The sequence below is a fragment of the Paralichthys olivaceus genome, chromosome 14 (assembly GCF_024713975.1).
Source record: "Paralichthys olivaceus isolate ysfri-2021 chromosome 14, ASM2471397v2, whole genome shotgun sequence".
NCBI lineage: Eukaryota > Metazoa > Chordata > Actinopteri > Pleuronectiformes > Paralichthyidae > Paralichthys > Paralichthys olivaceus.
This window is the reverse complement of record NC_091106.1, coordinates 7,053,576-7,067,975: the sequence shown is the minus strand read 5'-3', so window position 1 is coordinate 7,067,975 and position 14,400 is coordinate 7,053,576. Positions and strand designations below refer to the sequence as shown.

The window sequence follows — 14,400 nt, the reverse complement described above, 5'->3', positions numbered from 1 at the left end:
AAAAAAGAGGTGATCACATTAAATCAAAGCGAACTTACAGAAACTTTGCACTTGTAAATAATAATATTTATTCTCAAATACAACCTCGGGGAATGTGATAAGATCTCCGATATTTTAAAGGCTGAAACAACTCACATTAGATTTATAATTTACATGTAATGTAAATTAACAACCCCTGCTCTGAAAAAGACCTGTCGTGGTATGTTCAGGGTCAACTACCCACATGTTTTAGGATTGTAGGAAACTACAGCACCACTGGAAGGAGGTGCACATCCTAACTGTGGAGGTAATTTAAAGGTGGTTGGACATTGCACCAATACTCTTTGATAGAGGACGGGACAGAACACTAGAGCCTATATCTGTGAAACAAGGTTGTTATAATATCAACAAAGCAAAGAAACACATGATGCTCGACTGGAACCAGCAAGGACTCCAACATTCAATCTTTCTTCTAAACCCTGAGTGAAACAACTTGAGTGGAGTGAACATGAACTCCTTATGAACTCCTGACCTCTGACTGCTCAGGTCACTGAACTACACTTTGATTCAAGGGAGAAAACTTGTGTATCACGATCATATTTGTCATCTGGGTTTTTCACCTCTCATTTTCCTCTATTGTTTTGAGGGATTGTCTGCGTGTTAAAGAAAGTTTCAAATTAATAAAGAAATAATGAATAAAAAAAGACCCTTGAAGTTATTCTTAGCTGGCGTGGGTTGTTTTTGTAGACGTCATGTCATCACATTGAAAAATGAAATAAGATATTGCTTATCAGGGACTATTTTTCTCTAGATTTAAAAACAGTTGTGTCCAGATCTGCAGGATGTGAACCTCTAAACTGAAAAGTCTCATCACAAAGAAGTTTTCATCAAACATATGTTTTTATGGATGAACATGAGCTTAATGTTGCATTTCATCTCAGATCTTCATCCATTCATAGAAACGGTACATGTGTTCTTTTTTATCCACTAAAAGCTACTAATGAGAGCAAAGTTCATCATTGTAAACAAGCGATCAGAAGAAAGAAAAACATTGTGTCTTAGTTCAGGGGGGTGAAAGGGGGCGACTTGCAGCCATTCGTGCTTCAAATCTTCAATCTTTACAAAAAGACAAACTGTCTCCAGAGGACAGCTATTCCACTGTAATTGGTGTACACTGTGTTCAAAAGCTGAGGTGAGAGCTACAATGCGATGCCCGTGAAAGGAAGCTCCAAAGCACATTAAAAGTGAATTACTTCTTGTTATAAGTGTGCTCGGGGTCATTCTGGTCACGACGCGCGCACCTCTCCAAAAGCGCACACGTCTCCAAAGGCGCACTCCATACTTTCTAAAAGCCAGTCACATTGTTGAGGGGTTTCACAAGAGGTGTACATATGGCATCCGGGATGCAATTAAATGTTTTAAGATGTTTTTCTTTTCTTGAAGAAGTTTCCTTTTTCTTTTTTCTCTCCTCCCCCGGCAGCTCTTTGCCAGAAGGAACAAGAGGAGGGGGGCGCATTGAAAGGCTGCGCTGCGAGTTTGGGATGACAACAATCTGGTCAGCGAGTTGTTGGACTTTGATTGCCCCCTCAAAACGTCCTTCAAACAAAAAGCTGAAGGCGAAAATAAAGCCCCACCTGGTACTTGTGTTTGCTAAAATAATAATAAATAGATTTCGTTTAATAAATAAGCAAAGGGGACTGTAAAGTGAAGTGGTAGAGGAAGTATTAATCAGGAGAGGCGGGCAGGTATCACCTGCTCTCTGGAGCTTACTCAGTTTATTGTTAAATATTGTTAAATCACTTTTCGTACCAAGTCTGCTCCGATATCTGCGATTTCCACAGCAACTGGGCCGCGTGTGTTTGCCTACACTTTGCATAACAAGCAGGACACTACAGCACGCTGATAAAAAACCAAGGAGAGACACTGGCAACTTCAAACCCACACCTGTCCACGATATCCCAGTATGGATTTGGCATCAATGGTTATTTGTGAAGTGGTCATATTTAGTTTACTTTAGAATTCTCCTGCCTTTTATAACAGCGAGGCACCATCTCCTATCTCACTGGTGTATTTGTCCAGTTTATTGAAAGCATATGGTTATCAGATTGTTCCCAAAACACATATTTAGACAGAAAGTTAAGGAGAGCTTTTTGTGATCCTTTGTTGGCAAATGTAAACCATGTTCGAGCCCTGTGTCACTCCCCCTCTTCCCCTCACCACAGCTCACACGTGTCTGCATGTTGCTGAAAGATTTTTATTATTCTTTAACCTCCTAACTAAAGTTAAATGATTCAATTGTTGTGCGCAACTGAGTTGTGCCAATTATGGACATGTTTTTGGACATGTCGTGACGCACAGATGTAGGCTCACATTAACGGAGAAATCGAGCTTTAATTGTTGTCACACACAACGAGACCCTTTGTACTATCAGTCCACACAACGTGTTTCACGCTGTCAAATCCCCTTTGTTGTGTGGCCCCATGCGTAATAGCCTTGGTCCAAATAGCGAAGCTTTGCGCCCTAACGCAGCGAGCAAACATTTGTCCAAATACACGTGGCATTAAAAACTAACTTTTTGTTTGATATAAATTGGATTTTATTCCCTAAAACAGACACGAGACTTTCTTTCTGCAACTCTAAAATATGAAACTGCTACAAAAGTTTAAATTTCTTTAATGCCAAACCAGCAACGATATGCGCACAATCAAAATACGCCACTGCAAACCTAAATGTAAAACTATTTGATTATAAATGTAGAAATACTGGTATTTACGCATTGTTTCGCTGATGTTTTGCACTTGGACGTGATTTCAGGAGTCAGTCCTCTTAATTGCCATAATCCCTGTGTGCCATGCACGACATGTGCCAATATTCTGAGTGCGTAAAATGTGCCAATTACCCATCAACGATAGAGATCTGATAACATCTGCGAATGCAAACTACCACCTTTTGCTTAAAAATATTTTTATATAAAAAAATTATAATATTTTGCTTTATGACACAACAGAGACTCAGACTCTTCAGCTTCCAGTGGAGCTGGAGCAGCATCATCTACAATCTGTTTGAATGGATCATTTCTATATGTATAAAGAACTTGTTTTGTTTCTCTACAGGAGTACAGGAGTAACGTATTCTTAGTATTGGCTCCTGAGCTTTTTACAAGGTGAGTGGGAATAGTCCTGATAATAACTGAATAAAATCCTCCTGCTGCCAGATTTTAAAATATTGCTTTCAATATCTTACAACACAGGCTTCAAATTTCTCGAGATTTTTGTTTGACATTATATTCCTACAGGAAAAATAGATCCAAAAATATAAATTAAAAAATCATATTAATAATCTATGGAGCTAAATGTATTTCAATGAAAATGAAGGAACACACAAAGACATATAGTGAGCAGAGAGGGAGAGAGAGGAGGAGAGGGCGCAGGACGCGCACCCTGGAAGCTGATTGGCCACTTGACAGGCGCTGTTGATTCAGGACTCCGCCGGCAGAGAGATAAGATAAAGGCCATATAAAGTGACAGGGATGCGCATCCATCCCTCACTGTCAGCTGCCTCCAGCGACAGGAGAGGATTAACAAGGACGACTGGCTGCCTCTGTATCCAGGCTTCACCTGTCTGAGCACACAAGTAAGTGCAAACACTAGATCCAGCTTCAGATTGATTTTTTTTCGTCTATTTGAACTTTTCCAGCTGGATTTTCGAGATGATAGTGCAGTTCCAGGTTTACTCTGCCCCCCTCTGTCTCTCATCACTTACAGAGATGAAAACTTCCACTGGAAATTAATGAAATCCTCTCAGCACACGTGGCAGATTTGTTAACACGTCAGAGGCTTGAGGAGAAAATGTGGAAATATGTTTTGTTTGACTGTGAAGCTTAAATAACGAAAGGCACAGAGCTTTAACATTAAAAACGTTGTTTTTATTGCAGACGTTTGTCAAACTGCTAAATCAAGCTTTTCTATCTGTGGTTTTGAACTGCAGCTTTAATGCGGCCTCATTTGATATTTCATCTAATATACTGCTGCTCATCTTGACCAGGATAGATATTCTATCTCACTGGGACATTCAATAAACATAAAATGAACAATCTTTTTTTAATTGTGCAGAATGTCTCCTACTGTTCGGTGCGCAGCCGGTGATATACGCACATCCAGAGAATCAGAGGCGCGCAGCAGGTCTTCTCCGGCTCTCCGCAGCCCCGCAGAAGAAGCTGGTGACGCCGCAGAAGCCTCTTTTCTTCAGAAACTACCGTCGGTCTTCGGAGGAGCAGCGTCCTCGAAACACCCGCAGCTCAGGATCAGACGGTGTGGACAACGGGGCAGGCGCAGGGTGAAGGCCAACGACAGGGAGCGTCACCGCATGCACAACCTCAACTCGGCTCTGGACGCGCTGAGGGGCATCTTACCGGCGCTGCCCGACGACGCCAAGCTGACCAAGATCGAGACTCTGCGGTTTGCGCACAACTACATCTGGGCCCTGACTGAGACCCTGCGCATGGCGGACCAGCACGGACACACTGCGGATTACCTGCCGGTGGTGTCGGAGCTCCGGAGCCCGTCCAGCATCCTGTCCTCAGACTCTGGTTACACGGGCTTGGATGAGTTTGACCCAAGCTCTCACACATCAGTCAATGAGATGAACTGTGGAATCTTTGCAAGACGAGAAAACGTTTATTTCACTTCAGTATGTGGGGGAAATTATCTGAGAAACACTTTGCACTATTGATACTTTATAATTCCTTGTAGGGATCAGTAACTGGATAAAACATGAGTGACATATGGACAGTGGCTCTCTTCTCCATTTGTCCAGAAACCAACCATTCAAACCAGCATGTCTCCATCTACAGGTGCTTTATTATTTGAATCAACTTCACAATCAGAGTCTGTTCAGTTATTGTAAAAACAGATTTTCCTCACTCAGCTGTAACTGTGCCCTGAGCCTGCTCCTGGATGGAAAGTGTTTAAATGACCATGTTGCCCTCTTCTTAAACTTATTATCACAAAAAGACCATTTTCACAATCAGTGATGTAGGAAGACAAGAGAAGTGGTTGAAGCTAAAAATATTTATTTGGCAATGATAATCCTGATGTATGTTTCAGATATTTTTCTGCATAAAAGTGGTTTTATTTATTTAATAAAAGTGTAGAAAAAGTCTCTTGGGGTGAAAAATAATTTGATCTTTCATTGTTTCTATGGTTGAAAAGAACGTGTACAAAGACAAACATGTCCACAACACTGCGACTCATTCCAATAGAATGTTTTAGGGAGCGAGAAATGAGATTTTTTCATTGTATTCATTATTGTTTCTTTTGTAGAAGCCAAAGTTAATGTGCAAATCAACATTTTCAAACATGTAGATTCTGACTGTCCTGCCCACCAGTGACTGTACTGTAGCAGAATGCGAGAGAAGACAGTTTTACGTCTGAGAGGAGTAGCGTGAGCTAAATACTGGAATGTCTTGGATTATGTTGTGTGTCCTACAGTGGTGTGCAGTCTGAGGCCGAGTTCAGCAAGCGCTCTACTTGGGGAACACTGTGACCACGTCGTAACCCTCAGGCGGAGTCACTCGCTCCCGTGCATGCATCTCACAATAAATCTGGTCCTCCACAAAGAAATGTCCCTTCTGTTTTAGGTTGATGTTGCAGTCTGTGCAGGTGTAGCACTCGGGGTGACGGAACTTGTCCCTCAGCTTCACCACCAACCCCCTGAAACATAGATATAAACATCATGTTAAATACACACATTTCAGAAGTAGATATAAACATCATGTTAAATTCGGTAAACACACACATTTCTGTTTGTCATAGGTGCACTGTTGAAAGGTTAGGAGCTGTACTCCATGGCTAAATCTACTTGAGCACCTCAGCATTACAATTATGATGGATTGTTGAACATGTCTTTTTAAAAGCTGGGACATGAACATGTTGCAACAACATGTTCACTCCTCTGAAAGATTGATGAACCTGACTGCAGAGATTTGTTCTCGTTCAACCATAACTTCTTTACAAGAAAAGATGAGTCAGCTCAGTGTCTTCTGATCTCCTCTAAGCTTCTTAAGAAGTTACTGAAATTTACTTAGAAAACTCTACTTCAGATTCATGACATGTTCCTGGATTGCACAATCGGTCACATCTGTGTTCTGATATTGATGAAGGCCATTTCTTTGTAAATTGAAAGTGTTTACTAGTGTTTCCTAATAAGCATAGGTCACCACCCCTTCCCAGTGCTGTGTGCACACCATACAGTCTATGCTGCACACTGAAATCCCAGAAACTGAAACGAACATTTAAGAAGCCAGGAATGATTCAAAGAAAATCTAAAGACAGTGCTGCAGTACCTGTAAAAAATGTGTTATATTTTGTAGTGTCAGCAGTGGACATTAAATACCACAAAAATAAAACGATACCTGGAATTCAGTATAGTTTTTTAACTCGACGGCACACGAGCAAAGTGATTCATTACACTGTTTGTTACGAAAACATGTATGTCAAAATGAAAGTGTATGGAATCTAAAGAGGAAAAGTCCACTCAAATAAAAAATGGAGTTGGTGAAAATAAAGACAACAACAGAAAAACCGCTGTGGGTTGAGGATCTTTTAGTGGTTGTTACAATATTCAGCCACAGGGAGGAGACAAACTCCACAAACAACAACCCTCTGGGGCCCTTTGTGTTGCATCACAACATTTTAGTGACAATGTTTTCCGAAAACACAAAGCAAGATAAACAACCTAATCAAAAATAACTAAATCTAATGAAGGAAGAAGTGAACACAGATCTGGATCCTGATGGAGCCATAAATGACTCATCTTGTTCCTTCGCGTACAGCAAATAAAACACACCAACAGTAAAACAGTACTGAGGAATCATAAAATACTTACACAATCCCGGATCCACATTTGTCACAGACGGGCAACTTCTCTGTGTTCCCCAAGGACGAGCCGATCTTCGTCCTCGGTGCTTTCACACTCCTGAACCCTGATGGTTTATCAGAGTCACCTACAAACATCACACAGGTTGAAAATCTGTCTTGTGTTTACGAAAAAACCGTCTCTTTCACTCGTACTTTGTCATTTTAAGCAAGAAATCTGTTCTCTGATTTAAAGTGACAGTTTATGGAAGCTGTAAATAATACACAGGAGTGGTACCTGTCTCGAGAATCTCCTGAAGCACCATGAATGAAGCGGACTGCCGAGGAGGTTCATCAGACTCTTGGTTCTCCTGTAGCATCTTGTAGACCTCTGAATCTGCTGCCACAGGCGGCCTAGTGCTCGTCTTTGACGGTTCTGAAGGAGCTCTGCAGAACAAGTGAGCTTATTTCAGTATGTCTGTAGGTTCCCAGGACGCACAAATGTAAAGACATTCTAAAGAGATGAAGACTTGACATCTCGTTTTGTCATGATGATGAAAAAACCTGAGCAAAGCTGTGACAAAATACCGTTTTGTTTTTCCTAATCTCATGACACACTTTATTATTGTGTTGTCTTCTCCTGGTCTTACAGGCTGCATTCATTTCATTTGACTGCAGCTGAGTGGACTCTTGAATACCTCTTCATCCTCGGCCATCATATCCACTTTACTGATGATTTGTAAAGCCTTGTTATAAATCACCTAGCCATTTGAAAGCTAGCCAAATTCTTATAAACTCCATTTTTGCTTAGTTATCTAATAAATAAATCCACTACAATGAACTTATTCCGGTATTTAGGAGCCAACCTTTTTCAAAAATGAATTTCTTTGCTAAGACGGTTATGTTTTTGTTCAGTTTGTCTGATAGTTAGCAGATTTAGGCAAAAACTACTGGATGGAGTAACATGACACTTAGTGGAATGATGTGGTATGAGTCAGGGAAGAACTCAAAGATAGTGAAGATTGATATTGGTGCAGATCCAAATAAAAATCTGAATCTTCATAAGTGGACTGTTGGGCCTTGGCGGAGGTATGTGAGTGCTATTCTGGTTGATCTTATTTATTCTTTCATTGATTTTACTGTTGTGTTATGTGATTGTTCTAATGTATGTGCATCACAGGATGAATTCCCCCTACTGGAACAATAAAGTAGTAAACTGAGATATATAACTAGGTACCAATACATCTGATTCAAAATAGCAAACTCAATATCGATTTATAAATATATAAATCATGGAAATATAAACTGGAGATGCATCAGGAATAATTCTGACACTAAGTTGTACCTTGAGACAATAGCATGCAAAGACATTCAGTCTAGACTGATAAGCCTCAACCCAATCAAAGACCTTTACAACCTTGTCAAATATTCACTTTGGGGTCTGTCTTGCCTTAATCTCCACCATGTCTTCACTTGGACTGGACTTGTGTGATGTAATTTCAGGTTTTTCTTACTTGTCGTCAGGCTTTTTGGACTCAGTGGGCTCAGTGGCTGTAGTCATGGTCTTCACTTCATCCACAGCAGAGTTGAAGTTCTCGATGTTCTCTGAAGAGTAAAGCCCAGACGGGCTGTTGTACTGGTTGGTGACAACTTTAGAACCAAAACCAGCGAACGGCAGCGCACTCCTGTTGTGGGTCGCGCCTATGTGTTTCACCTCCTGTCCAAATGAAAATATAAAAATGTTCTGTTGAAGCTTCTTGTGAGTATTAAGTAAAAAAGTGTTGAGTATCAGTGCGGTATTTGATATTCATGAAATAACTGAACCATGCATCACACACGCAGAGCAAACTTGAAGTGATGGTTGTTTTAACTTTTGACACTTCAGATGAGCTCTGGATCTTACACATGTACCAACATGCAGTCTACGAATATCACTGAACATTTGTAAACACGCAACCATCACTTGTTTCAGCAGAAAACTCAACAATGGTGAAACTTTGGAAATATTCAACTGAAGATGTCAAACCAGTTTTACTTTCTTCTCAGACTGCTGCTCCTAATTTCACACAAAGTCCTGCATCATTAATCTGGATAATATATGACGACAGGCTTTAATTGTAGCTAACCAGTTAATGGTCTTTTAAAGACAAACACGTCACGACACTGGTATGCCACCAAAGTGGGCACATAAATACCAACAAATCTAGCTCATGCTTCACAGTGGAAACATGGAAAATCTCCAAATATAGCTCATGCTTCAAGTGTCTGACATCTAAATTACAGAATACCCCAGAGTCTCTTTAAGCAAGTGAACACAGAAGAAGAAACAATACAGTGGTTTAAAAATGTCAAAAAAAAGTGGCATCAAAGTGACAGACTCCATCCAAGCACTTGAAACATGTGTTATTGTGTGTATGCGAGAAAAATATGCAATCTGTGACTTGTGAAACACACACACTAGGCGACGTCACAACGTTTCCTACATGAATTCATGCTTGACCTCAACTTTCCACTCAGCAGGCAGGAACTGAGGCTTGCGTCAGACCTTGGCTGATAAACTACCATCTCCTAGGAAACCTCCTGTTGGGAAGTAAACAATGACTTCATCATTGGCATTGTAAAAAAAAAAAACCCAGAAGGCCTTGCGGGCGTGGTGGGAAAGGAATGTGCAGTCTTCCAGAAACTATATGTCTACCTGTAAAAGTGAATGGTTCCAGTTTTAATCTAAATGACAGAGTTGGGGGAGTCATTTTAAAAGCTCTACATCCAGGTTTAATGTTGATACACACCCGCTGCTCTGAGGCAAGATTCATCTTGTATGGATGCGCCTTCCCCTCCTCGGATGAAAGTGGCGACCACAGTTTAGTTTCTGACCTGAGGAACACAGGAAGAAGAACAAGACTTGAAAGATGCTATAATTGTGTTAAGTTTGAATGTAACTTGCTGGAATTATTTTCTACTTGTGGGTTATTTCCTTTGTTGCTGCAAATGAACATGATGATGCATTTGTGTCTTTGAATCCAACATCTCTTTTACCTTTGCTTGGCTTCCTCATCCAAAAGATTCTTTCTTAATACTTCTTCTTCTACAACCTGCCTGTCATATCCATTTTTAGAACTTCTCTGCTGCTTGATCTGCCACCACTAAGATGTGATGTAATGCTGACCTGACACAGCAGTTCAGCAGAGCTTACCACACACAGGCTTCTCATACTCACCATTTAAGTTTAACAAAAGGCAGACTCGCCCTTGCAAGAGCATGAATAAACATCACGCCACTCTCTTTGAACACCCTGATTGTGGCTGAGCTGTCTCATATTACTCAGGTTTTTCAGGCCCACGGCTATGCTCACCACACTAGTGCATGTTGCTACATCCTACCTGTCTATGGAGAGCACCATTTCCTCTATGCACCCCTTGATCTTGTTCTGAGCCTCCAAGTGAGTCATGCTCTCCGTGTGCTCGCCATCGATAGCCAAGATGATGTCTCCGATAGACAGGTTGGCCTGTGCTGCTTTACTCCCAGGGGTGACCTACAACACAGGAGACAGGGTTAATACTAAATCACCAAATGGGTGCTGCATGTGAACTTAAGGTAATGTTTTGTTTTGTTTTCTTAGATTGAACTTCTGAGACACATTCAGAGGCAAAGTTATTCATCAGCATTTCTAGCAGGGTTCAGCAAAAATGACCAAACTAATATTTATGAAATGTTGTGGGGGGTGGAGCATGAACTGAGGGAGCTCTTTCAACTGACTCATTCAATTTTAGAGCCGATCCGGGAATTGTTCTTTCTTTCTTTAACTTGTGAAATGGAGCTATATTTTTCACACACTTCCCATAGAATAATTGAAGAACAGGGATATTCAGGGAACGGATTTCTATGAGTGTATTTGAATTTGGCTATTTGGCCTTAGCAGTGGAGTATACTCTAGTGAGTGCCATTCTAGTTATATATGTTTTCATACTCTTTTGAAATAGAATAAATACAATAGAACTTGTTTTTGGCTCACCAATCAAGAAGCAACTACATGAGAGCAGAAAAACAAACAAGCAAAAATGACAAGAGTGATAACATAAAACAACATAGAATCAATGACAGGCAATTAGTAAAATTGACATGTACACACAGGGCTGTATTGCACATAAAGAGTCTTTCTGTGGACTGGATGTCACTTTGTGGAGTTAGGAATTCTTATGGCACTTGGAATAAAGGACGTTTTAAACACACTCCGAGTTGCCAGAGGGAATCCGGTGCTCAAAGCTGAAACTGGCTGAAGAGAGGATGGGATTTTATCTGCCAGGATACTCCTTGCTTTCTCATATATACACGTTAATTTCATTCATCAATCAAAAAACTACTTAAATACAAACACAAAATCTCAAATCTCGAATGAAAAGGAGCAGAAAGAAGAATAATCTTATATAATCTGCCCCTCTAATTAACAAGGCAAATGATAAACCTTCTTCCTTGTCCTTGCAGTCAGGAGTTGGGTCAAAGGCTTCAAGGATGTGCTTACCATTTAGTTCTGACAGACAAACTACTGGGGAGCATTACATAACTCACAGAGTTAAGTTTTTAAAGACAAGAGACGCAATTCTGAATTTGAGTCACATTCAGCCCATTTCCACACGTTCTTTCTTGAAGCTTCTCGTCTAACCAGAACCCACCGCTGCCCCAACCTGACTCCTGAGACTCCTTTGTTTACAGTCAACACTGTGGCAGAGGTGTGTTCAGCCTGTGTCTCAGAGAGCAGCCTCTCTGTCGAAGACGAGCAGAGATAAGACCCTGGAAAAGTCCTGGAATTCCTCATGGCTTTGGGTGGACTGACCCAGCCACTATAACAACAGCAGCCTCCCCTTCAGTGTAAAGAGGCTGCACACAGGACTGTCACTGTGTAAGAGCTGTGGGTAAGACCTGTGGGTAAGACCTGCAGTGATGCTGGAGTGAAGCGACAGAATGAAGAACACAGGAGGCACAGGAGTTTAACAACACAAAGGATGTCAAAATAAAGGGCGTGCTTTTAATCTGAAGTTATGACTCAAAGTGCATGTAAAAGTGCAGCCATGACATAATCAGACTATTGTTTAACGCTAAAAGCTAATAAAACACAATTCACCAACATGAACTCACGTAGTTCATTACCTGGTCTCGTGTAATGTAATGTAAAGGAGGTTCACACAGAAGGTTACACTGGGCAGGTCATTAACGCCAGTAATTAGATGCCGAGGGTACAGCAGCTAACGTTAGCTCCATTAGAATGACACCAGGTTAGCTCCACCGTGCAGTAACGGCGGCTCTTAACTTAAGCTAACTGCTGCTCCCAGTGAACCCGGCAGAGGAGAAAGTTTGCTCGGGACCAGGAGCCTCAGGTGTGGGCACACTTCAACAAAGCAGCAGCTAACCAACAGTGGGACCCACTTACCCGGGAAATGGCCAGCGGCTGCTCGAAGTCCTTTCCCCCGACCAGCCTGAACCCCCAGGGCCCGGGACCCTGCATCACCACCCGGACAGGCATCACTCTGACTCTGGCTCGTGTCTGTAGTTGAAGCGGAGCTGACTGAGGTGAGCCGGAGCTTCTAACAGCTGTCTGACTCCAGCGGTGCTCTACGGGCTGTGAACGACATGTGCAGCGGTGTGTGTGTGTGTGTGTATGAACCCGGGCTGGAGCTCCAGAGGAGGGAGGACCCACAGGTTCGAGTCCGACACGCTTTAAAACTTCCTCAGTGATAACACAGAGAGAGCACAGATCGTGTTCTGTGAGGATGCATCACTCCACAGTGTTTGTGTGCGAGGGGGAAGTGAGACGGGAAGTGAGAGCACGGGTCACGTGACCACCTCCGTACAGGTAAGAAGGTAGAAATGTTCTAAACTAAAAACTAAACTATTTGTATTGTTAACAAATCCCACGAAAAAACAAACAGCAACACTAAACAGATCTTATTCTCTAATATACCATATTCATCTGCACCCAACAGCTCTACAAGAGTTTTTTAATAGTTTAAAAGTTAATCGTGTTTTTACTCCTCTCTCATCTGTAACATGTGTAGTCATGTATATTGTGATCAGTGTTTTCTATCGTTTGACTTCAATTCTTCATTTTTAATCGTAAAGCAACCTGTAACTGTGTTAACAAAGATTGGTTATAAAAAGTGTATAATTATAATTACTATTATCAATTAGCTACATCATTGCACGATCACATGTTACCGCAACATTTTAAACATGGTCACTGTACATATATATTAGTACACGAAATGTGTATTCATCTGCAGATATACCTGAAAATAGCGCCCCTCCAAAAGAACATAATATATATAAACGTACAAAAATAGACAAGTGTATTTTTTAAACCTATATATATTATTTCTCCTGTGTGAGTAATGTATGATAAAAAAAATAACAGTTATCTGCTGTTTAACAAAGTAAATCATCTATAACTTGCCTGTGTGCTGATTTTAAAGGGCAGGGGGTAGGGCTGAAGGCCGCAGACCAGATAGGATCCTCGTAAAGTATTAAGAGACAGATTTATTACTTTGATAGTTTTTTTATTTTTATGGAAAAGTATGGAGCCAGACTTTAACCTTTAAATTGAGAGTACAATTTCTGAAAAGTCACTTTCACAAACATCTTTACCCCATATGTTATCACCCATTCGTTTCATATCAGGACACATGCGGGACATTACTTATTTGAAATACAACTCCAATCTCATTATCGTAGAATTGTTGACAGTCATTTCAAACTGCATGAACGTGTTAATTTTGGCTGTGATATAAATCTGGTTAAAATCAAGGAACAGAAAGTCTTGTGGCTCAGGTTGAATGAGAAAGAAAAAACATGTGCATAGTTTGTTTTTGTGTAAATCACAAATGGATTCACATTGACAGATCATGTCATTTAAAATAGATGCACTACCCCTTGTAAAAAGTAATTTTAACTTTGTGTGAGGTGTAAAGTTGAATACAGTTTTACTTTTACGAGGTAAAATACTACAGGGACTGAGGGGTTGGGAGGTGGGTGCAGCTGACTCGTATCAATCTTCCCATGTGACGAGAATCCTCTGAAAGCAGAGCAGAGTGATCCCTCTTCGTTTTTCTGCTGCTCTCAGATGAGCTGCACTGTTTGTTTTAGGGATGTCGGCCTGGCTACGTCACCGTGTTATATGCGAGCTTACCATTTATGGTAGAGCTAAATCCCAGGATGTGGAATGTGCCGCTCCCAGACCTTGAATTCCTGCCAGAGGATCTCTGCTCAAAGTACAGGGGGAGAGAGAGAAAGCTCCGGGCAGCCAGACTCAACGAGACACGTCCTTTCTTGTGTGGGTTTACATGCAACTTCCAACATGAGGCCCTCACACACAGACACGCCAGTGAAGAAGTCCTTGAAATAGTTTGTTTTACACTGAGGCCTTTGTGATGTGTTTTAAAGTGTCTGCTCCAGACTGTGAAAACATTTCTGTCAACATCATCACCCTAATGGGATTCTACCTCTAACCATCTGTTACACATGTGAAGCTCAGAGCAGCCAGAATACAAGGAAGTGAACGCTGCTATCAGAAATCAGC

At 41.2% G+C, this 14,400-nt stretch overlaps 2 protein-coding genes across 2 annotated transcripts; one reads left to right on the top strand and one right to left on the bottom strand.

Annotated features, from left to right (window-relative positions):
• The first annotated feature begins 3,471 nt into the window (after positions 1–3,471).
• neurog3 (neurogenin 3) lies at positions 3,472–5,687 on the top strand. Its single transcript, XM_069539179.1, has 2 exons — positions 3,472–3,612; positions 4,092–5,687. The coding sequence occupies exon 2, from the start codon at positions 4,093–4,095 to the stop codon at positions 4,708–4,710; it is 618 nt and encodes a 205-aa protein (XP_069395280.1). The 5' UTR covers positions 3,472–3,612; position 4,092; the 3' UTR covers positions 4,711–5,687.
• pdlim1 (PDZ and LIM domain 1 (elfin)) lies at positions 5,034–12,619 on the bottom strand. The gene is made up of 7 exons (XM_020097293.2): positions 12,259–12,619; positions 10,214–10,365; positions 9,623–9,707; positions 8,348–8,550; positions 7,132–7,280; positions 6,865–6,982; positions 5,034–5,690 (listed from the first exon to the last, which is right to left on the bottom strand). Exons 1-7 carry the CDS (start codon positions 12,349–12,351, stop codon positions 5,504–5,506), a joined length of 987 nt encoding a protein of 328 aa, XP_019952852.1. The 5' UTR covers positions 12,352–12,619; the 3' UTR covers positions 5,034–5,503.
• Positions 12,620–14,400: the final 1,781 nt, after the last annotated feature.